The 25,449-nt window shown below is 40.5% G+C and overlaps 2 protein-coding genes across 3 annotated transcripts in view; both read left to right on the top strand.

Annotated features, from left to right (window-relative positions):
- The window catches only part of vgll4b (vestigial-like family member 4b), a 41,669-nt gene extending 18,593 nt beyond the window's left edge, over nt 1–23,076 (top strand). The window contains exons 1-5 of one of the 2 annotated variants that reach the window (XM_031731399.2): nt 3,091–3,561; nt 10,300–10,513; nt 19,727–19,988; nt 20,361–20,478; nt 20,962–23,076. In XM_031731399.2, the coding sequence (XP_031587259.1) occupies nt 3,480–3,561; nt 10,300–10,513; nt 19,727–19,988; nt 20,361–20,478; nt 20,962–21,218 (933 nt within the window). In that variant the 5' untranslated portion in view covers nt 3,091–3,479 and the 3' untranslated portion in view covers nt 21,219–23,076. Of the gene's footprint in view, nt 1–3,090; nt 3,562–10,299; nt 10,514–19,726; nt 19,989–20,360; nt 20,479–20,961 lie in introns of those variants that run through there. The other variant, XM_031731401.2, reaches the window with a different exon arrangement.
- sirt4 (sirtuin 4) overlaps nt 1–25,449 on the top strand; it is a 700,781-nt gene that overhangs the window by 36,095 nt on the left and 639,237 nt on the right. The window lies entirely within an intron of this gene.

Here is a 25,449-nt window from a genome sequence, read left to right as displayed (position 1 = left end):
CTGCGGAAGAAAGAGGTTGGTTACGCAGCTTGTTGTGTAACCATTAATCTGCTTATTATACTTATTCATCTTACAGCCTGCCAGGCCAGAACAAGGAATGTTGTGTTGGAGAATGTGTTTTTCTTTATAAGCAAACTCTGTGTAATGCATTTGTGATAACTGCATGATAGATATGCACGTTGAAGAAACTGTAGCCACCACAGGAATACTCATGCATTTTATTTTAGCTGCAATCAGACTGGAAAAACAAACATGCCCCAAATGCTGTTGTTGATGATACTGCTGATGTTGTTAATTGTATTTTATTGGAATGCAAAATGTAAAAATTACAGTTTTCTTTTATTTGTATAACATAGTCTCAAAAGTTGGAATCATCCTTTATCCATTATTATGTTAAAAAAAAGTCAGGGTTCAGTTTATATAACTGAGATCCACGATGTTACAATTTAGCTCTCTCTTACTTCTTTCACTTTGGGACTATAAACCTGTGTTCAGAAGGAAGAAACTGGACATCAAACCTCTGTAACTTTATGGTGCACAGGGATGTGGGGTTAAGCTGTGGCTCACCAGTAAGCTTCTGTTCTTCATTATCATGGTTTTGTCAGAGTGAAAATAAGAAAGTTTCCTTAAATAATAATTGTAATAATTTCAAATTGAAATTTTCACTCAATTATTGTTTTGCACTCTTTCTAATATTGCACACATTCCACTAGCCAACCCTTATTGGACATGAAAGGAGGCTGTTTTCTAAATTCAGTAACCATTTTTAATAGATTACTATGACAATTTGTCATGTAGTAGTTGCCATGTAATAGATGAAGTCTCAAGGTCTACTAACTGTGGGGATTCCCAGATATTTCCTCCAATGCCATTATGAGTTTAACATGTTGGTGTTTAGTTGTTCGTCTCATGAAATATGGTATGTATCATCATGAAAGACCACCAGCATGGTTTGTACTTATCTAGTCAAATACACACATCTTTAAATGTTGATTAATATTTATTATTTGTCGGTCAATGGAAGTCTCTATTGGCCATAAGAGGGCACTAATCTGTTATTGTCTGAGAGTTTCTGTACACAGATGGATTGCACCTGTCTCTCCTTATCTCTTCTGTTACAACAGCTCGGTGTATCCTGAAAAGTTGTGGCACTAAACAGACTTAAGCTTCACAAAATATTTGTCCAAGGTTCTCTACCCTGAGATGTAATCTGAAGCACTGAAAGGAGTTAGCCTGAAATCAACCTTTATGTGACTGAAACTGCAAACAATGGCCGTCCGAATAGACACGAACCGTGTTCCTCAGTTCTGAGTCACCACTGGAGGAGGAGGAGGCCAGGAGGAAGGAGAGGAAAGGCTTTTGTGTGTCTGTGTGTGCACAACAAAGAAAGGAGAAGGCGTATAGACCAATGTGTTTGTGAAGCAGGATGAAGTGGGTGTGTGTTTACATGGATGCGTACTGCGTTTGTTGCATTTGTACATTTCTGCGAGACAGGAGGTAAAGTTTTTTTTCCTTTTACATTAGTTTGAGCAGTTTTAGATTTTGGTGGGTCTTTTGTTAAATGAGAGAGAGAGGTCTGTTTGTCGGCCATAAATTCTCAGTTAAGTGCTTTATGAGAAATGTAGACTTAGCATGTAAAGTTAAATCCACACCATCAGATATTTCCCATAAAACAAATCCACTGTGCTCTTTTCCATTACCCTTCCTTGTTCTTATTTGGCCTGTTTGTATGTTGTTACGTAAGGTTACCAAGACCAAAAACAAAAACAAACATGCAACACTAATATATGGTCACATTGGCTAAATAAGTTTTTCCTCCCTTTAATTGTGAATCTTTCACTCTTTTGCTTATTTTCTTTCCTCTTGCTGTCTTTCCATTATAAATATTTTCTTTTGAGTGTAAAAGTGAATATCCACAGGTACTCTGCATGTATTTGTCACATGAAAAACTATACACGACAAAGGTGTGTTTGCATGTCAAACTCCGACACTAAAGCACAGCCACACCTTGTGAGGTGTGTTGTCATATGCCCTGAGGAAATTGTTCTTTTTTCTTCTCAACAAGCTATGCAGTGTTTTGAGCTTCATGAGTCTATGTACTCTCTTCATTCCCCCTCGCCTGATCAGTGCTGTTTTATCTATCTATCTATCTATCTATCTATCTATCTATCTATCTATCTATCTATCTATCTATCTATCTATCTATCTATCTATCTATCTATCTATCTATCTACATACATATATATATGTACAGTATATATATGTATAAACTGGAATTAGCCTATGTCAAACGTCAAACACCAGGGGGCAGAAGAGGACCACTCAGGATGTTAGAGGCCCACCAGGCCCTTTTAAACTTTTAAACTTTTTTTTTAAATCAACACACTAAAGTTTGCTTGTGTTTTTGTCCAAATAACCGACAGACAATTTAGAAAATGCATATCCCTGCTCTTTATCCTCATGGCCTCTCCTGAATGAAAAACAATATATTCTGTGCTATAAAGTATGTTGTTGACAGATGAATAAACAAATAAACAATATTTTGGTAGGAAACCATCTTGGTTGTAACCAAAACGCTTTTTGAACAGCATCTCCAAAAACTGAAACACAGTTTCTTTTTGATTTACCCTTTTATTCAAGTTTTTTTCCTCCTCATTTCCTGACATCTCACAGGTCTCCCTGCACTATTACCACACATAGAAACGTTTACAATAAAGCGCCGTGATAATAATAAGGCTACTGAAGGCACTCTCCCTCAAATAAGGTTATATCGACCTGAAATTATTTTATGGCAACTTTAATCATATGACCTCTGTATTCCTAGATAGAGTGTGCCTGGATTGCACGTCTGCATATTTAATACCCTTTTGCAAAAAAACAAGCAAACAAAAAACTACAGCACTTGGACTTAAGATATTTACTAACTGTAGTATTTATTTCCTAAAGACTCATGTGGGATTGCTGCAGTTCTTTGGCGTCTCTCTCTCTCTCTCTGTGTCTTTCTCTCCTCCCCCCCTCCCTCCCGTCGCTCGCTTTCTCTCTGGATGTGTTTGGAGAGGCTGATCTTGTGCGTAAAATATCCCTGATATTTGAGGCGCTCCACGGATTTAGCGAGCATGCCCAGTGCGTCCCTCTCTGCAACAGTGGAAACCGCTGGTGAAGCATAGGAGTCATACCAAGCATAGCCTGCGTGTCAGTGCAGTCGACTTACAGCTGGCTGTGAGGAGAACTGACGCTACTCTTATTTTTGTATTATTTTATTTCTTTGCGCTTTGTCACCGCTGCACACTTACCCATATTTCAAAAAGTAAACTTACTGAGATCACTTTCCACACGGGTTAAATTTTGTTGAGTTTCCACAGAAGTAAAGTTGGAGGCTGGGCCTTTAGCTTTTTTTACCGTCGCTTCAGAGGAGAAGGGGGAAAACAAGCTGGTCTTCTTTTTTTTTTTTCCCTTTGTTTTTAATTAAAGCCCGATAAATGCTACTAATGAAAATGGACCTGTTGAACTACCAGTACCTGGACAAGATGAACAACAACATTGGCATTCTCTGCTACGAAGGTAAACCAGCGGGTTTGGGCTGTTTGTGGGCGTACGGCTGTTTTTAAACTTCGGAGTGGCGTTACGCTGCGAGCTAACGTTAATGACGTAGCTGATCGAAGTTTTCTCTTCAGTTTACGCTGCTTCGCTTGTTAGCCGTTTCTTCCCGCAAACACGGTAGATAAAACGTGTCACTTTGTACACATGAGCATTGATTTAGCTTGTATACGATTTATGAATACGGACTTAGTCTGGGTAGTGTTTTTCATCTTTTGTTTTTAACCCGGTTGTAACGCATTTTACGCAGAGTTGGTGTAAGCGCTCTTTCTATTTCGTCCTTTTCTGAATGGCTGGAAGTGCGTTTATTCACCTGTCATATCATTGTTTTTATTATTGACTTCGGATCGAATGAAAAATCTAGAAAGAAAAGGCTGAATTAATTGTCTGTAAGTCGTGTGTTCATTTAATGGTGTCTCATAAGACTGACTCACAGTATTACTAGTTACCGAGCTATTCTGACTCTCTGGTGGTGTCCGATTATTCATGCCGTTTGCATTCAGATGAACGGATGTGTCCAAGATTTTCACATCTTGTTTTGTGGGGTTGACCCCCTACAGCACGCTGTAAGCTGCAGCTGGTAGTCTTTGTTTAATTTTACAAGTGCAGAGATTTCTTTCTGTGGGCTGCAAGTCATTTCGTGGCATTAAGGGAACTTTTTTATTCAATATTATGTCTTTGTGATGAAATCAGAGAGTAGAAGATTCCAAATCTCTGCAAACTGCCTGACTTTGAAAAGGCTCTCCTCTCCTGTCAGGCTTTGTAATATCACCCTGTCTGTCCGGGGGGCTATGTGCAAGTTTTCCCTCTGCCCTGTCGCTGGCCTCTACTGCAGCAACTAGGGTCTAATCCAGGAGTGAAAAAAAGGCATGTCCTTGTTTAATTTCACCAGCAGGTCCTCAACTGTCAAGCTGAAGTCCGGTCCAAATGTTCAGTTTATGACATTAACATAAAGTAATATGTTTTATAGATAGATGGTAAATCTTTGAGACTGGTAGATAACGTGGTGACTGATAATTAGTCCTTATCTTATTTTTGACTATTACAAAAGCAGCAGCAACACAAAGACAAAGCATTTTCTTAATAAATTGGTTGGCAGGCTTTTCTTCTCCTGTTTTTAGTCACATTGCTTCTTTCCCCTGCTATTGTGCCTTTCAGCTTGCCTCATCATTTAACATATAATTAACTTGTAATGGAGCTCCTTTTAAATATGCTGTGACTGACACCCATTTTGCAGATTTGCACAATGGCATATGATTAAAACAGACGTTAGTTTCTGTTTTGTCTGTTGGTGAACCTATGCTATCAGCAGCAGAAGAAAAATATGTTTTTGATTTTTTTTTTTGCGGTTTGGCATGTGATTAAGGCTTCTGTTGTGTTTTTGTCTGTTTCTAATGCTTCTGGGGAAAGAAAAAAAAGCCTTGGGTTGCTGTAATTCCTGTTTGGCTGTTCCTTGCATTTAGGCACATGACTCTTCAAACTGTGCTCAGAAGCTTGAGCTCACATGCCATTATTGAGAAATGTTGGTGGCATTTCTGCGCAGTTCAGGTGTGTTAGATAAGCCTGCCACTGGCCCGGGATTTTTGCTAGTCAGAATATGAGTGTTTGTGTCACCACGAAGCTTCACCCTTCACAGCTGTCATCCTATCTAACTCTAAATAAAATGACATAAGTAAAGATGGAGATAACATCTTTGTAGTGGTATTTTTGTGCTTATATATCTGCTGGTTTGGATAACATTTGTGTCTGGAAGCATATCTCTGCACTATTAAGACGATCAGTTTGGTTTTCTTTGTGTGTGTGTGTGTGTGTGTGTGTGTGTGTGTGTGTGTGTGTGTGTGTGTGTGTGTGTGTGAGAGAAAGAGAGAGTGTATGGTTTTTAGCTGACTGAGCTAAAATCGGACTCCATCATGTGCTTCATGATAAGAAAACAAAGCTAAAAGGACAAGGTTATCAGTGAATAGGGGAAAAGGAAAGCCACTCATGTTCAAACTTGTTGAGCCAAGAAAGGGATAGAAGTGCTTTGTGATATTGTGGGTGTTCTGACTTGTTACTATATGCATGAGCCAAACTACACCATCATTTCCCAACAATCACGCTCCTACTTGTATACTGTCCTGTTGTGAAGCTATTACTGCTCCTGTATTATCACTGACATTTAACAACATTTAATGCAGATGGGACATTTGTATACCCTGCCTATAATGCAGCTGAGTAGCTGTTAAAAAAAAGTAATAATGGATGAACAGCTTGGATAGTCTGCACTAGTGTGACTTTCTAGGTAATCTCAGGTTGAACATTTTGTTTGTTGTTCAGGTAGATGTATTGTTTTTACAGACTGTGTAAGTGACAAAGTTTAGTGAACTCTCGCACAAACAAATAAAATCAGCTGTAGTGAATTAGAAAAAAGTTGACATCATTCAGGGTCTTCACTTGGCTTATGGAAAAACAGATTCTGCCCTCAAGTTCATTCATCAGGGGTGGTTAATGTGCTATGACGGCGATGTGAACCTACAGTGACATTAATCGTCTTTCCCTTCTGTCTTTATGACTTAATTCATCTCAGTTCTGAGTTAAAGAACAATGTGGGTTCACTCATGGTTGGACAGATGAACGTGTGAAATTTGGAAGTTAATGCCATGTCATAAATTGTATGCAACTGTGTGCCTCATAACAAATTCCATATAGTCGTCATTCAAATCTGAAGCCCACCAATACTGTAGTTTTGGGGCTGCCATATTGACACAGCGAGGCTGGAAAAACGACCTCAGATATCTTTCTGCTTTATGTTTGTTTATAAAAGAATCCATAAGAGCATATACTGGACAAAAACAGTAATGATTTATCTGTGATTGGCCAGAGCTGACTGATAGTGGGCCCACAGCATTGAAATTAGATTGGTTAAACAACATATTGATTGTGATTGACATTGTTCAACACTTTCCTTCTATGCTCTCCGGCCATGTTTGATGTGCTGCATGTTCAAACTAAACACATACTAAATACATACATGTGGCATACTGGCTGAAGTGGGGATAGGACCTGCCAAAAAACCCCCCAAAACTTGATCTATCACCATAAAGGGGCGTCCTCACAGAAAGTGACTTGCTCATTGGCTGTCGCTTTGCTGCCTGCGGTTGGTTGCTTGTGGACATTCTAGGCTAATGTTGCCTGGATAACTTGTTAATATATTGCCCCCTTTGCCAATCAGCAATACTATTCACTCGAATTGCTAGTTGCTTCAATCAGTTGCCTTAAAGTTGACAAAACTTTTATTTGGGACCCATTGCCCGTTGCTTAAAGTTGCTGAATGTCATCGACTTTCTATGATGTTCCTACTTCACTGAACACCCCTTTAGTTTTCAGACACTTGAAGCTCAGTTGATATGAGTTTTAAACAATTCCTTAAATGTTTATAAGTAGTCCTTCGACAAGCAGTGGTCACAGCTTTGGCAGCTTCCTGGGGCTGTCACCTAATTAATTGTAAAGACATTTCAGGGCTCAGTGGTTCAAATGGCTCATTTGGATTTATAGCAAAATATGGATTTTTGTAAACTGTAAAATGCAGTTGGTGGCAGATCTATGAATTAAAAACAAAGTTAAGCCAAAGCAACTATTTTTACCAACAAAAAAATGAATTCATGATTGACATAATACAACATCATTTTTATCTAACGTACAGAGCAGGCAGCAAAGAAGTGTCGCCATGGTGAAGCAACACAGGCAAAGTGAAGGGATTATGGTGTAGAGTTAACATTAACCACTATTTACTCTGAAGGCAGTTACAACCTTGGTGGGTTAAAAAGCCAATAAGAGGGTCACTAGGTCCAGGTTGTGTCTCTAACTTAGTTAATCTGATGAACTAGAGATAACTAGTTTTGTATTGCTGTTACTTGCAACTTAAACTCTTGACCACTGAAGCACAGCACAAAACATCCGTATACCTGTTGTGATGTGAAACAGAATTAGTGAGCCTGCCTTTATGTCAAGATTGGGATAACCAGCGTCTCCCTACTTTAAACCAAAATTTTGAAAGTAGAATTTAGACATTCAATAAGCAGCAGTCTTTATATTGATATAGTTGTCTAAAATCTCCCTAACACATCATAGCTGACCTTGAAGCAATCAGTGTTTCTGATGCTTAGTAGTTTAGCTAGGAATTAAAACCATGTTGCCAAATAGGACACTGAATCTTTTTTTTGATGTGAGCCCTTTCGGGATTACAGATATCACCAATGTGACATGCGACACCTAATTATGCTAAACCACCAACGTGCGCTGCAGTTTTTTCCCTCTCTTCTTTCTCTCTTTGTCTGTCTGCGTGCCTGTGTCTTCATATCAGAGGTCAAACAAATCTAACATCAAGTTTAAAAGTTCAGGTCAGTCTCATACAGTCCAGGACTTTTGTGGAAGAACTTTTTTTGTATTTCCTTTTTAGTGTTTAAAGTGTAAAACCTCCGTGGACTCGGATAATAAAGGCAGCCAGAGGGCCAAGTTCGATTTACTGAGAAATTCAGCCAAAAATAACTACATAGCTGTTTTGCAGAGAGAAGACATGCTAGGAAGCATCCTTTTTTAAGTATCAGATAGGGGGGAAGGACAGAGCGAGGAAGGGGGAGAGAGACGGAAATGAGAGCGAGCGATGGAGAGGGAAGCTCGCCTCAGTTTGTAATCCAATCTCATCCTGATTCCAAGCTGTTTGAAGTTCTATCAGGAGAAATAGGCTTTGATCATGTGGACCTAATGAACTCAGAGAGCAGAGAGGGGAAAAGACAGAGTGGAGTTTGGCTTCTGGGTTATGGCTCTATTCCCACTAATTGTCTGCTGGTTTAATGTAAATGAGATGTATTTAGTGAACAAATATTTAAACGAATGTACTATAAATAATCATTTCCTATATGTAGATACATTTCTTGTGTGTAAAAATATATAAAAACTTAATGTGTAAGTGCTTCTGCTCTTGTTGTTTCTTTTTGCCTTTTGATTTGAGAATAAATTGCAGAAAATGATTTCATTGCATTGTCCTTCAGATTATCACCAATACAGGTTAGTTTCAGAAGGAAAACTATGCAACCATTTTCCAGTTTGTTGTATATCCCCAGTTTAAAAAATATGAATCACTAATACAAAATTAGTGTGTATTGAAACTGCATTAGGCTGTGAAATCATCTTCTATAACTCATAACAAAAAGCGGACATAATAAAATTCTCAAAGGCTGCAGTCGTGTCAGATGGTCACACTTGAATGACAACCTAGTATATATTAGTGTGCAATAGCAGTTGTATTGTCGCGCAGGTCAGCAGTGTTTGACCTCATACGGTCGAATGTCTTACTTGTTTGCAGGGGTACCACTCGCAGATTCACTCTTTTGTTGAGCACTTCACTCGGTGATAAGCGAGTCCTGGATGCTGATTGGACAGTGTGGTGTCAGTCTCTCTTCCTTTATTGCCATGGCTCTTCCTGCCAAAAAAGATGATGTCACCCTTGTTACCATGGTACACAGTAGGACGAGAAGGAACATGCCACAGAGAGAGGGTGAGGGGAGGAGCTGCAGCTGTGTTTCAGAGGCCATGCTGAAGCTAAACATACATGGAGGAACGGTGGAGGAACAAAGTCTTTTCATAGTCTTTAGGCTGTTGGTGCTGCACAGTTCTGAATGACTCAGTTTTAGTTTAAACTGGCTTTCATCCAGATTTTATGATCTTATTCATCTGAAGAAAAGAAGAATAAATATTTATAAGAATTCAGTTTAATGTCTAATGTCCTGCTACCTCATACTAATGTGTGTGTGTGTTTGGGGGGTTTTTTGGTTCTACAAATGCAGGATGAATATTTCTCCAAAATCTAATCAATACTGATTGGTTTGTTATACAAAATAATTTGAAATGAAGGATGAACTAACAGTTAGCAAGTGTTTGTAACTAATTTGTTTTTATGTGAGTTGGACTAGGAGTTTTAGTGTAGGCCTTTCAGTGTTGTTTGGGTAAAGTCAGACAGATACATGAGGCAGAAGCAGTGGAAAGTCCCCATGCTGAGACAGAGCCAGTGGTAGTTTTCCTGATTCTCTTGCTCTAAACTCCCACTCACTGACAACTCTGTAGGCCTTCTGTACCAGGGATAAGGCTGCAGAGGGAGAAATAGTTCCCCCACACACATACAAACATATGCAGAATCCATCCGCAACTATTTCTTTCAAAACATTCCTCACCAGATACTCCTTCTTTTATGCCAGAGGTTTGTGCCTCTCTCAGCAAACTGTATAAGTCAACAAAACCCCAGACACAGCCTGTAACGTTGTCATGAAGTAGACACCTTGTTTTAAAGTGGCAATACAACAGTCACCTTCTGCTTTTAAATGCTATAATTTAGGCTAATTACTATAATTTACATTTATTTTACAGTAATCTTAGTAAAGCTAACCACGTGAGGTGACCACAACTGCACAACTGTCACTCTAGTCTCATTTTTGAAAATGACAAAAGTGCAGCCAGCAGTTGTTTTGCAAACTTTCTGAGACACATTTTCCTAATGTTGTAGTGCGTTTCACCTGATGTTTTCTTCTTTCAGAGTTTGTGTAGCAGTGGAGTGACCTCAAACTCATTCAGACTTCTAAATGATCGTGTTTTGGAAAACGGGCGTCAGCAGCACTAATAACCCTCTGTCTTGTCTTTTTTTCCTCCCTTGATGTCTTTCCTCCTCAGGTGAGGCAGCTTTGAGAGGAGACCCCAGACTCCTGTCCCTGTCGTCTTCCTCCTCGTCTTCATCATCGTCCTCCTCATCTTCCTCCTCCAGCCACAGGACGGGTCCTCCTCCCATCAGCCCCACTAAGAGGAAGCTGAGTGGTGATCAGGGGGACAGCGACATGGATGAAAACGAGCACGTGGCAAAGATGAGTCGACTGTTTGCCGCGCAGCTGTGAGTACATATGCACATGCAACTGAACAACACACACATTCTAATAAAAAGCTTTATAAACATCTGGAGTTATAATTTCCAGATGCTCACTTTTTTATGAGTATCTGGAAATGAAAATGAACTTGTAGTTTGCTATCAGTGCACATTTTTCTTTCCTGTCCATCTGTCTCTTTCAAATACAAACACTGTAGCCAGTGAACGGCCATGTACACTGAACTGTTTTTCATACATGTCCAGAATGCATATTTAGATCCCTTGGTGCCTTTAAAAGAAGTCAGTTTTTCCTGTCAATGCACGTGTTTCTGCCATCCATGTGTAAAACGGTGCACAGCGGCGCTATCTTAGAAGTCCTAGTTTGGACTCCAGGGTGCTATGCCAGGTTTAGCTCGCTCAACAGTGTTACAAACTCCTTATAGCTGCAGATCTCTGGAAGCTTGGAAACAGGGACTGCACAACAGAACGATTACTCACGTCGTTCCCGCATTCCCAATACCAGAGATTCCAGCGTCCTGGTTGGTGGTGGTGAAGGACTGCTGGGGCCAGGGGCAGTCGAGTCAGAGTCAGACATGACTGAGTCAGTTATAGGACTCCAGCCATTGCTATTTATTGCAGATGGAGTCAAGGGGGTGTTGGGTAGAGCTGTACAGTTTTGCGTGCAGTATGTCAGTATGTCCAGATGCTGGGGGTAGGGGTTGGGGGTGGGGAGCTGAGCAGAAGTCGAACATATTTTTATAACCACAGCGCTGTCTGCCAAATGACTAGACAAGGGCTGTGCTATGACTATTGGCTGTACTTGTATATAAAATGATCATTTTGAGAGAAGGAAGAGGGGAAACAAAATTATATTTTTGCTTCTCATATGAATTTAAATTTAACAGCAGAAAACTTAATTATTATACCACAAAATTAGGAAATATCCAAAGAGTGAGATATTCAAACCCATTTCTACCTCATGGAAAAAAAACACTACAAGTAATATGTGGATTGTTTTTATCCCTCTTGAAGTTTTCAGCTGACACAATGGGATGCAGTAGATGATTGACTGGATATACTGGAAACTGGAAGAAGAGAGAATGGTTACAAGCATTGTTATTATATAGCTAAACTTATATAGTCACACACATACATGTAGTACATGGTGCCACTTGCCCAAACAGGAATAGATGACTTGGAAACCAACAGATTTTAAAGGTAACCCTAAAAAATGTTCACGTGTAGATAGATTCTGTGGTTGCCCACCACCTGATTTTCATCATCAGTTAGTTTTAGCACCCGGAAGTTGTGAAAACAAGTTAACCAAAAAATACAAAATTTGTGCCACATTTAGCTTCGCACTGATGCACTTGCTTTTTCTTTTGTTATGACTCCAGAGCATCGCTTTCCTTTACAACTGTGGCCCTTTTACCCCTCCCTAAAAAGCTCAAAGTCATTTCTCGCCATGCTGTGGCAGGTTTAATTCACCTCGAGCCAAGATGAAGAAAAGAGCCCTAGGGCAACAAGAGAGGTAAAACCAGTTCAGCTGTTTGGAAACACTTTGCTTCAGGGAGTCCAACAAGGAAGAGCGAATATAACCTTCAACAAATGAGTTTGTATGTCTGAAAAGTCAGTGAGTAAATAATGTTGATCTTAGGAGTTATGATATAATCGAGCAACTCTGGCCAAATAATTAAAATCAAGTTAAACGAGTTAAAATCTCAAAAAACTGCAGAAGTATCTCAAATTACTGGCACTGTTTTCCAACACTCCACAGTGCAGGTAAATGGAAAAAATTAGACATCGGTGTTTGTGTTTTTACTGATATTTGTGCAATAATTGTTTGCAGAACTTTGAACAACATACAGATAATGTAGTTTTTAGAGGTGATTATTTTTGTTTATTTATTGTTTGACTTGTGAAGCATATACACAACAAAAGTAACTGCTTACGTTGCATATATCCATTTGCCTGTGTGACATTGGCAGGGTTAGACTGTTGCATCTGACTTTTGAATCAAGCTGTTCTACTGAGGCCGTGGGTAAGGGTCTTTGTTCTTTAATCTTGTGACACATAACAAAGGATTAGCTTGTGAGATTTGACATTTGTGCAGAATCATCATTTTTTCTGTTATTCTGTGGTAGTTGTGTGGGCATTAGGGTTATACTCTGCAGTAAATCCAACCACTGCTTGTGGTATTATTCTGTTGTCTCTGTCGTTTTTCACTCCACGTGGGACATTATATATGCGCTATGCGGTTAACTTTTGCATGCATCGATACGCAAGTGCTCCTACTTGTATCACAAATTTCGTAAGTCGGTGTTGTGAAGCACAGTAGAACTTATTGTTATATCAGTTTTCAGCTGGTGTCACAGATCCTCGCCACAGCTCCTACGTGCAACCATGTTGTTTGGCTAGAATAAGGTTCTGTAAAAATAAAACTGATGCAAATGTCTGTGATGTTTAGGGCTTTTCAGACTGCTCGTTGTACCATGATTATTTCCTAAGCGTAAGCCATAATCCCCTTATTTAATCTCCATTTTAATTATGACCTTGAAATCATTTGACTCCTGCTGCTGCAGGTTAATCTCTACCTAACAAAAGTCAATTGCTACTTGACTTGCTGCAGCTTGAAGATGGATTCAGGGCCTTTCTAGTTCACAAAGATATTTTTTTTTTATCCTGGAAACCAAGTTCCCCTAGGGTCATCCCAAATGTGTCTTTTTTTAGTCATCTAATTTGAGGTTTCTCTGAGGGCATTCTTCCCCTGGTAACTGCTGTACGACTTGTTGAAACTTGTATCCAGCATCAGCCAGAAACACTTTCCTCCTAGGTGTAGCTCCTCTCCCTTTCCAAAGAACTTGGAGTGAAGTGGAAAATGATGGGATGTTGCTACAGAGAAAATTAAGCTAAAAATGCTCCTTAAACACCCTCCCCCCATGAAAAATGACATAGGGCAGCCAGATTTGTAACATACATGATGTTTTCCTTTCAGTTGTGCCATGTAAGGAGATTGATACTTTAATACAGTGCTTTTTCTACTCTTAATAAGCACTCAAGTACTTTTACACTCCATCCCTTATTCACCAATTCACCTTCACATTCATACAGCACTTTATTTTTTGCCCTTAATGATTTTTTTCAACAGAAAAATGAAACTCTCCACCCCCACCACACAGAAGCAGTTCCCACGTCTTTTCTATCTGTTGGATTTTCCTGGCTGCTTCTGTCTGTCTGCTTTCTCTTTTTGTGTGTGTGTGCACTGATTGCTCAGCTCACTGTTGAGTGTCCCTGCCCATGCAGAAGCTTTTGTGTTCATTCTTCTTTTTTCTGAAAAGTGTGTGTTTTTTCTCTCTCTCGCTCTTTTTGCTCGTATTGCAGCTTTCCTCTGTGCTGACTTGTCGAGCTCCGTGTATTTGGCTTTCTTTTGTCTCTAAGTTCAGTCATATTTTCTGTGAGCCTCAACACACAGACACCTGACACCTCCAATTAGGGTGGGGCTATGAAGGGGGGACGCTCAAGTTTCCTCTGTTGGCCAATCACTACGAGCTGAAGTTAGGGGGAGGTGCACAGGCAGTGGTGAGAAAAAGTAAACTCTCTGAACCAGCTGAAGCTTTTTGGTTTTTTATGAACAGGCATGATAAGTGAATGCATTTTGCTTTGTCGGCTGCCTGTCTGTTTAAGAATGTGGCCGTAAGTATGTTTTTCTTAGCAGGCTTATTGTTTTAATAATATCTTCCTTTTTGTTTTTTCTTTTTTTTTTGCTATACGGCCCAATGAAAACAGACTCTTGCAACACAGAAGGGTTTTTGGCATTCAAAATCCTGCATATTGTAGTCTTAATAGAAATAACTGCCAGTGCTCCTGGTAGGCTTATATGTCGCTCTAGTCTACATGTGTCCATCGATTTGTGCAGGTATGCACATGTGCCGTTGTCTGTGTGTTGTTTACACATGCATGCGTGCTCTCCTACCTGTGATCATCTGAGTGCTTGTGTGTGTCTGTGTGTGTGTTTCTGTGTGGGGTGAGGTCAGGCAACAGGGGCTACTTTTTCATTTTCTCTGAGTAGTAGGAGGAGTCTTGAACAAAGAAGCCTTATCCTGTCCACTGGAGCCTGCGGGCTGGAAGCTTGCTCCTGCCTGTGTGCCTGCCTGCCACTCTGTAGTTGTAGACTCGCCAGTATGAGAGTCCTCAACAGTTTCATTGCTCCTTGGGACTAAAAGCCACTGACATAGTTTTTGCATTGACTGTAGTTTGGCGAATTTAACTACAGGAAAGTTTATTTTCAGCAGTCAAAATACATTAGAGTCATTAGGTACTAGTTTGCTTTTTGTTGTTTTTTTGAAATACTATGAAAATCTGTTGGTTCTGTGAATGCTCCAATAAAACATGAGGACCTTGACTAATGCAAACTATGTCTGGTTAGTCACTGGTTGGAACAGATATTTGCTTTTCATGCACTTGATAATAGTTCTGAATTTCCATTTCTCTTCACTCTGCAGAATTTTAACCACAGATGAAAATCTGAAATGAAAGCCTGAAGATCTGCAGTTGCATTCATGCTACATTATACTGAAACAGTATACAGTATTACAGTTTACTCAAAATGTACTGCTGTATCTATAGGCACTAAATGCAAAATCCAAGTAAATCACATTGCTGCACAGAATACTGTAGCTTACAGAAACCACAGCTGCTTTCTACTGGGAACTTCATCAGTAAGTTGTTCTCATGGAAGTTTCTCTAGAGGCTATATGGGGAGAAAATAAGAGTGGAAAGAGGCTGTGTTTGTGTGTGTGTTTGTGTGTGTGTGTGTGTGACTGAGTGAGTGTGGCTGGTGAAGTCATTGTTACCCTCTTGTTTTACATGAAACTATTTATGTAGCGAGCATGTGAGGAAAGGAGGGGAGATGTGGGTTTTTGTTTTTAGCTGTGTGTGTCTATGTGTCTGTGTGTGTTCACATGTTGTTTTCTTTGCCTTCTTGTTGTGGTTGTTCCCATATCCGATCTGTCCCAGCTTTGATAACAAAGGATTTTCTTCAGTTCTGTGTCTCTGCAGTCAGTTAACTGTCAAAAATGTGCTGTTTCTGTCAGTGTTTCTGCATGATTGACAATCTGAAGGCTCCAGCACCAGCGTGTAGAGAGCCGTGAACAAGCTAGTCTTTGGTTTAGAGTTTAAGTGTTATATATCATTTGTTTCAACAGTTCAGATATTTGATTAAAGGGCATTTCCTCTGGGCTTTGATCCTAAAGGATGCAGATATTTTTGCTAACTTCCGCTCACACCAGCTACTAAAGCCTGGACTTCAAACAGCAGAGTAAACGGTGTTGAGATGTTTGTATACTATATATACATAGTCTGAATAAGCTCTGTGGCTCAGTCTGTGAGTGTGTATGTGTACGTATATCTCTTTTTTGTGGTTTTGTGCAGAACTTGTAGAGCTTGGTTCTGGTTATAACCTGTGGTTAGGCCTTCATCCTCTTCCACTTCTTTTTTTCTTTTTGTTGTCTTCTCTCTACACCCTGATTCTTCCCAGATGTTTCCTGTGTGTATCTCTCCCCCCCTCTGTCGTCTTGCCTTTTTTTTTTAATGCATTTATTAAAGAGTTGGATATGAACCTCTGCCCAACCAAAGATTTGTAGGGAGGTTTTCTCTAAAGACCTTGGAACACAATTGTGAGAAAAAGCCTCGAGCTTTTATAGCTTCTGTCTCGCTGCCTCATAGTCAAATATAGCAAATTCACCAAACTGGCAGTCTCATACAGGACTAACCCTGGCACACTTTGAAAAACAACCCATATTTTTCAATTTCTTGGTTCATATGTTTCTATTTGTTTTATTTAGTTTACTGTCGTGGCTATTAGGGCATGTTAGTTCAAACAAACTTGCTTTTCTAGCCAGCATGAACTAATTACTTGCCGCCCCCCCCCCAGATCATTCAAACACATGATCGCAGTATGATCTTTAACTTGAGGTTGACTTGAGGGCCGGATGTCATGTGAGTGGTTACTTAAAAGGCTATGCTTAATGATAGATCTGAGTAGTGTAACATTGTTAAAGATATATGAATATATCATTTATGTATTGAGGGTTGGACTCTCTGGGTTTTAAATTAAGGGATCTTTCAGTAAGCGCCCACCACAGTGACTACCACTAATACCAGGCTGCATATAACCCAGCCTGCAGTAAAATACAGTCAGATAGATATTTTCTCTGTATTTCATTTGTCAAACAGATCATTTTGATGTCCTTTACATCATTCCTATTTACAAAGTGAATCAACTGAAAAAAAGGGATCAGAGAGGTTAGAAGAAGATATGACTGAATATTCTCACATATTCTGACTGAGCTCTACGTTTAAAAAGCTTTAGTTTGGTTTTTGTAGTTTGGCCAGTTTATCTAGGAAACATCACTTTAGCAAGCAGTTTCTGCCAATTAAGAGGAATCCTGTCATCACACTGCTGGTGGTAAGAGCTCACTTGTTGTTTGTAAACTGCTTTACTTCATGTTTATTTATACGTTATTGGATTTGGGCTTCCTTTACTCTCTGTTTCCAACCTCACCCCCTTCTTTTTTTAATGCTGTTTGTCTCCCAGTGCCCACTGTGGGGGCCAAGTCTCTGTGTTATTTAATAATCAAAGGCTGCCCCCCCCCCTCTCTGTCTCTCTCCCACTTTTAGCTCCCATCTATTCCTCTTGTCCTGGCAGCCTGCTCTCTTTAGCTCTAGCCCTTTTTACCACTCAGTGGCCATGTTTCATGTGTAGCCCTTGCCATCTACCCTGTCCGTCCTCTCCCTCCTTCCCCAGCTGTGACCTTAATGATAATTAAGAGGTGAGTAAGAGAGACAAAGGCACAGGGTGGGTTTTGAAAGCCTGATCTCTGGCATGAAATGTGGTCCAGGGTTTGGTGGGCAATCAGGCGAGGGGAAGGCGGGGGCGGCGGTGGATTCGACAGCTATTCCATTCATTGGTCAGATTTGTTGATCCCATTCACTGGCTCCTGCAATGGGCCCTCTTGAATGAGGATGTGGGCATGCCTGCTCTTTGGCAGTGATTAAAGTTTGGAACAACTTCCACAACCCAACTCAAGACCCAGCTGCTGGGAAGGGATGAGAGAGCTTTGTTATCTGCTTGCCTCTTAGCTAATCAAGAGATTGTTTATATTTGAAAATAATAGAGAAATTATGCAGGGGGACCTTTCTTTATATTGTCTGATTAAAAGTTGATGTTTCGTGTAGTAATAATTTAAACAATTTATTCACTTGAATAGGCTTTAGTCTTAATTATGACCTGATTTTAAAGGGATCAGCTCCACAATGTATGTTTTTCTTTGGACTGTTTAAAAAAATGAAGATGAAACGGAGAATTGATGCCACTGTGAAAGAACAAAAAAAGCTTGTTGGTGAGCTGTCGGCCAGGGTTTATGCAAGCGCTGCCAAGTCCTTTCCTTCTTTAACCCTCAGGAAGTTTGCTGCTGATTGTGAGAAAAAGGGGAGGAAAAAAAAAGAGAGCGGGTCTCCGCGAATGTAAGCTCTCGGCACAAACGAAGGAAACTACTGACCTCACTCTTTCTTAAAGTCGAGGTCCCGACCATTCACATGCAACTCACCCTTCCCCACCTCTCCTCAGCTCTTCCTCTCCCCCTTTATGTATTCTGTGTAGATTGTTTATTTGTGGAGGACTGTGCCGAGGAGTCCAGATGCTTGACCCAACAGTCAGGTTGCTTAGTCACATGGATCTACAACTGCTTTCTTGAGCTTGTTTTGCAACTTAAAGGGCTCCTGCAGCCTTTTAACTTGTGCGGGTTAGGAAATGCCCCTGCATAGTATTCGGTGGAGAATGAGGAAGTTATATATAATAATCGATGTTTGCTTGAGTTCAGTATTATTTCTTGCAAATTTAATCAAGCCTGCATGGTCTATGTGTAGCGTATTCTGTGTAGGAATGAGCAAGTCGATGTCTCTATCTGTGAATGGATTATGGAGTTGGGAAAAAAAGGAGAGACAGAGGCGAGTACAGTAAATCTTGCTCCCTGTAACTGGGCCTCAGTTTGTAAGAGGGGAGTGAACCACACACACACACACACACGGACACACACCTACACACACAAACAAAAAACACAGAGCAAAGCTGATGCAGGGACCAAAACAATTACTAACTTGTTAAACTACAACTAAAGACCATTGATTACAATGGTCTTTAGTCGCAGACACTTGTCTACATATCAGACATATCACAGTCATTATCGTCAGAGCTGGAAGAAAGCCTGTTTTGTTAAACTGTTGTTACTTTAATCCCTTATCCTTATCTGTTTTGCAGTGATTAAAATATGAGCTCACTGCTTGGTGATAACACTGCTGCGAAATAATTCCCTTTCATATGGAAGGTGCATGGCTAACCTCCTTTCACCTCAATTAGTCACTTCATTGTTGTAAGTGTGGACAGGGAGTAAAACTCAAAGAAAGGATGTTTAGTGAATTTAATTGAATGTTGAGTGACTTCAGCCTGCATCTATGCTCCGTTAGTAGTTTTCTTTTCTTTTCTTTTTTTTAATTATGACTGCAGTAAGTGCAGCTGGCCGAAGAGATGAAGTTGATTTGCTGTGCTGGGGAAACCTCTCAAGAGCTTTGAACTTTGTGCCCATTTGTCCCTCCTGTGTCGAGATAAGTTTGGAGTCTATCCATGTTGGATAAAGTTAGGAGAGCGTTCCTTCCTCCATCTGAGGACAGTGTGTGAGCCTGTGTTGGTACCATATGGTTTTATCAAACCCCACCAGCAATCTGAGAGCTAAGGCTGTGTGTCCATGAGAGTGTGTATTTGTTAGACCAGTAGTAATAGCTTTTGCCGTTCCTGCCGACACAGAGCACCATTTACAATTATCCTTTTATAATCTTTATTTTTTCCCCCACGTCACATTCTCCCTGTCTTAGCTGAACTACTTGTGATCTTTCTGTCTCTTCTTGGCTTTTTTTCTCTGCCCATTCCTTACATCATTTGTCAACACTCTTTGCACATAATGTTTACTTTTCATCTCGTCCCAAACACCAAATATTGTGTTTTTGATAACCTTGGATCGTTATGTTTAAGCTCCAGATGTCTTCTCTTATCATTTTAATTATGATACTGGCTTCAGAGTCAATTTAGTGCTAGCAGACTCAGAATACACATGAATTAAATAACACTATCCAGTGTGCAGGATGAATAACGTGCCTTTGTTTTTTGGCTACTTGGCTGTTCCTCAGGAAACCTAACGGGGATTATCGCAGCTCTCCTGGCTCCAAGGACCGCAGCAGGAGCCCCATCGAACGTGTGGTGGTGCCCGGTGCTCTGGGTGTGCCGAGCAACCACATGTACAGCCACCCCCATCACCTCCACCTGGCCAGCTTAGCTACCATGGACCAGCCACTGGCACTTACCAAAAACAGCATGGTGGAGTCAGCACGCAGCAACACAGCAGCTATGGCTACAGTACTGCACACAGTCAGCACTGTGGAACGCCAGCAGGTAACATACCCGTCCTGTCTTTGGCTCTAATGCACACCACATTTTTCTTAAATTGTCGAGTGAAACCTCAACTCTGGTAGGTCCCCCACATGATGTGACTAATATGCTTTCATTAACCTGGCTCCTTGGTTGGTGGAAAGTACAAATTTCCTATTTGACTTGTTTGCAAACCATGTTTTAAAATCCTGGTGGTCACTGGATCATTCCTGCTCCCTCAAACTTAAAAAGTCTTTTTATTTTCTCCATCTTTTCTGAAAAGTTGCTGTTCTGTTCATTTTGTATTTACTCTTCTTCTTTTAACACGCTTTAGCAAATTGCTGATCAGCAATCATAAGACTGAATTCGACATTTAACACAGAGTCTTTGTTTCAGAATCGTCCCTCAGTGATCACATGCGCCCCAGCAAACAACCGCAACTGCAACCTGTCTCACTGTACAGTCTCCCACAACGGCTGCTCCAACTTCACCAATAACTACAGGAGAAGCAACAGTGAGTACACGTTTGCAAATGCATTTGCAACAGCAATGCGCATCCCAGAGAGAAAACAGCTCATACTCTCCACGTTTAGATGTGAATGTATAGTAGTGATGCTAGTAATGCTAGGGTTCATCTGTTTTTATAGCGGAACAGTTGTTATGATAGCGTTTAAACATGCTTAATTACAATCTTATCTGTTATCTCTGTACCCACAGAGTCACTTGAGGCCTTGGCCAATAAAACATTTGTTTTCTTTTTCCTTCATGTTTTTTGTGGGTTTTTATGATCCCAGTGAAATCTCTATGATCTCATTGAGGTTAACAGTGAAGTTTAAAATGTTGATTTAAAAAGAAAACCTGCAATAAAAAAGTAAACTCATATGCACATTAAAACAAATTTCCTGCTGACCATTTCTTTGTATTTTAGTTTTTTGTTGTTGTTGTTTTTAAACTAAAATTGTAACTAAAACCCTTTTTTCTCTTCTTCTTGCATAAGCCAACACAGTGTGTGACCCTGTGATTGAGGAACATTTCCGTCGCAGCCTTGGGAAAAACTACAAGGAGCCCGAGCCCACCGCCACCAACTCGGTGTCCATCACGGGCTCGGTGGATGACCACTTTGCCAAGGCGCTCGGCGAAACCTGGCTGCAGATCAAAAACAAAGGGAGTCCCTCGTCATCTGGCAGCAGCCCAAACTCCTCCCCTGACAGTCGCATGGTCAATCACAACCACTCCCCTTCTGTCGTCTCCTGAAGGGGGTTGGATAGACCCCAGTTTTCCCAATCCTTATCCTGGCTCTAACATCCATGCCCCCATCACTTTGGTCTGTCACCAGCATCCCAGAGGGAATGCTTGTCTGCTGGTCTGCTAAAAATATCTAAAACCCTCAAGCCCGCTCTCTCACTGTGCACTCATAGAGGATCAATCGAGCAATAACAACACAGTCATTTTTCCCATCTGTCCTCTGGTATGCTAATGCCAGACAATCAGTAATGAGTGATGAGGGTTTAGCCTGGAGCTTAGGTGGAGCATGAGCTTGCTCCTTCCAGTCATACATCATCCTGCATGTCAAGCTTGGAGCTGAGCAAGTGTCTGTAGTTATATGTAAATACGGAGAGAACGGAAAAGGAGGTGTTTTAATTATTAATTTTTTTTCCTTTTCTTCTTTGTTGTTATTTTTCTTTAACGGTAGTTTTGTGTACTTGCTTCTGAGTTATGCAATGCCCGACGTTTCAAAGGAAAGATGAGCGAGAAACACTTTGGAGAAAATGAACATAAACCACCTGACTGTTCTACCAAAGAAACCTCAGACGCTGATGTTTATCCATGCCCACCTCAGAAACAAAACAACAAAAAGCCATCTTGCAATCACCTCCCTCTGTTTTTATCTTCTTTCATCCTCTCACCTGCCTTCCCCCCCCCTCACTTTTCCTCTCTCTCTTCTGTGTATGTGTTCTCGTGGTTTTGTTACTGTATGTGTATACTTAAGTGATCGACTCGGTCTGATTTGCACTACTGCCGTAGAGAGTAAAGCGTGGCATGTCATTTTGCAATCTGGCACTGAACACACTGGGACGGATGAGGCTGACTTTGAGACGATGGCATATTATCCCAACTTTTGTTGGAACAGCCATTTTTGCATCCCATTAACTCCTCTCTGAAATCTACCCGTGCACATTTCCACCCCAGCGCTGGTAGAAAAGCGTGAACAAGGTCATTATCCATTATTTATTGAAAGCACTTAGGAAAATTTAAACATGCCTTTATGGGGTTGGGCAGTAGACGCATGATTCACAGCAAGCTTTTGACTAGCGTTTGTCCATGCTCCATCACTGAAACTTCGGTAGTGAAGCTGTTAGCTGAAAACACACACATAGGTGAAAAACTTCAGATACTGGGTGATTCAAACAGCCACCAGCACTTCACTACAGCGTGGTTATATTGAGAGCTGCAAGTATTAATATAAATAAAGAGAGAAGTTATTGGAGGGACTTAAAAATTTACCATCCACCATTAGTCACCAAACTGCTACATCATATTGTGAGAACAAGGTTATAAGTAGGTTGAATTAAACACTAGAATTGCAGCTTGCAGATTTGGTCTAATGTGGCCATAAGATGTGTAAATATCAATGTTTGTATGTGGTTTATACAGATGCTTAAAAAGCAAAAGACCCCTCGGTTTGATCCTGGGAGGTATTATATTTTAACGTGTCATGCTGCCCAGTCCTCTGGTATCGGCTCTACCCACATCCAGATTCTTATTTAAGCAGTGCTGATTTGTATCGAACAATAAAAACTGTTGGCTTTCAGTTTAAGAGCACAGTCAGGTTAAAAATGAAAAAAACCATCAGCTACTGTGATGTTCATGGCCATCACAACCGTAATGAGAGGAGATTAGGGTTGAAAACACTGACCGAGTGTGTTGAAGGCTGGGCTTTGCCGAACGACGTGCTTTGATGTGTTTCACGGGCTTAACTGCTGACAGTGATGAGGGGATAGATGACGCTGCATGTCACTTTGTGGTTGAAAGAAAAAAAAGTCTGGTTTCTCGACCGGGGGAGAGAAGATTTTTCAGATCTCTTCAAACACACCTTTGTTTTTGTTGTTTTTGGGGGTTTGGTCTCTTTGATCACGGGTGTAGTAATTATATTTGGCATACACCCTGCTGTCCTTCCCTCCCTCTCCTACACACTGTGGTTTGGTAGATTTCTACAAGGTTTTAAGGGTAAATTAATGCATGTTGTTTTGTTTTTGTTTGTTTTTTAATAGCTGGTATCTATTAGTGTTTTTAGCATTTCAAACATAACTTTTATTAGCCTTTTCATTCAGACGTTAGTTGTTACTTCTTTCGTTGTCAGTAACAGACATAGACACTATACACTCACTGCTGGGTCAGTTGTACTCCATATTGTTATTGTTATTATTACAATTTTGTATTTTTGTTTTTGTTTTGTTGTTTTCCATTACTAGCAGTATGGTAACAAACATCTATAGTGGGACAGCCTCCGGACAGGCTCTGTTAAATGATGAGAGCTCCGTTTCCTAAAATCATCTCAACCCAGCAGGCGATCAGCTCACTCCCGCAGCAGAGTGACGATCGTCTTAGGGTTTAGTTGGGTTTGGGATCCAAAGCTCATTAAGGTTTTCTTAAGATGTTGATCCATCAGTGGTACAGGATGCTACAAACTTCAGCTTGACTGAGCTGAGACACCACACAAACAGCAAAAAGTCAGCGGGGTCTTGTTTTCTCCAAAAGCATCTGAGCATCTAGCCTGTTCAGCTGCCATCACTACCTTCGCAGGCTTCGGATGCTTTTGGGAAGCAGGGTTTGTTTACAAGAAGAGTTGGTTCGCGATGGCTCTCAAACATCTTGTTGACGCATAAAAGTGTCTTAAAGTTACGGCACTGAAAAGACGACATTACGGAAATAGCATTGGCAGACCTAGCAGAGAGACGCTAGAGAACAAAACACTTGGCTGATAATTAGTTATCTGAATTTTATGGTGTGACGTTTCACCCCATTCAACCTCCATCAGCTGACTTTTTGTGTTCCGACTTGGTGTCCAGACCTTTTTTATAAATATATATATATATTTCTCTCTTTCTTTTCTGAACTTAAACTAGAGTGCTGCAGTCTAAGGAAATGAATTTTACTCTGCAAAGCAACCTGCGCCAAGGTGGCATACATTCCTGCTGTAGGCAACTTTGTACAGGCCTCAACGCATTCGCTATCTTTATATCAACAGGCGGAGCTAATAAGTAGTGAGGGCTACTTGTCCCCGTCCCCTCCCAACAACATCTCTTGTGTCTTTGCCCGAATTAAAAGGTGTCCCCATTTGCCTTTTTTTAAGAAATAAATTGGTCATAGTGAAGAATAAAAGATAAAGAGAATAAAGGAACAACTGAATTTTAATTTTTGAGGACATTTAGTGGTCCAATTTAGAGAACTTGGGGTCTTACTAGCCGTCAGTGAAAACATTACTCACCCTGCGTTAAAACTACAGACTGACTTAAAGTCTCTGAGCTAAGGCAGATAGGTGGTGAGGTTTTGATTCGTTGGCTTTGTGTAATTTGTGTCAAGAACGGCAAGTACGTACATTAGAGTTCTGTACCGCGTCCTAAAGCGTCTACACATTCCAGTCTCAGCTATCAGAACAAGCCTAGAACTAGATGATGGAAGTTCTACAATGTTACCCGAGATTCACATTTAACTGGAGTTCTGTCATGTACTTGTGCTTTCTGTGACCAGTTTCGAGTGGATTGGGTTGGTGGTTTTTCGCAGGCAGAGTGTTGGGGCGGGAGGCTGAGCTTTCAGAAGCTGAGCTTTTGTAAGCGCGACCTGTGAGCCAGGACATGTTCACCTGCCACTCAGCGTTGCCTCTCCCCCCACCTCTCAGATTCAGGCAGCCTGTATGCAGTCAGTAACACCTTAACACGAGGGAAATGGGCTCAGTGTCCAGAGGATTTTGTTTTTCTCTTATTCTTTCTTGTTATCATTTCACTACCACCCTGTAGGTAGGCTCTCTTTATGCTTTGGCACACACTCCCTACGCACTGTAGGAAAATCACTTAATAAAAAATACTTTTTTATAATAGGTAAACTATAAGACCATCATTACGCTGTGCGTAACGAATGTACAGAGAAAAAAAATCGTAGGTATTTTTTGAGGAACAATGAATTTGTTAATGATATGTAGCTATTTAATTGTTTTTTTCCCTGTCCTTATATTGTAATCATTGCATTTTCTTTTTTTTGTGAAAAAGTTGATCTTTTTTGTTTATAGAGTTTGTCTTGTTAGAGTAAAGGTTCAAGTGCAGGAGCACAGAAAACGTGTGAAACCACAGTAAGCCACAGGTGTGTCGGTGACAATCGCTACTTCCATTGGTCCCCATGGTGTTCGATCATGTGACTTCAGAGACATTTGAACAAGACTTACCAGTAAGCCAAGACAAAGTTTGTTTTGCGGGCCTTTAGAGCAATT

This window comes from Oreochromis aureus, linkage group 5 (assembly GCF_013358895.1).
Source record: "Oreochromis aureus strain Israel breed Guangdong linkage group 5, ZZ_aureus, whole genome shotgun sequence".
NCBI lineage: Eukaryota > Metazoa > Chordata > Actinopteri > Cichliformes > Cichlidae > Oreochromis > Oreochromis aureus.
Note: the sequence above shows the minus strand (reverse complement) of the source record. Positions and strands in the feature narration are given on the sequence as shown.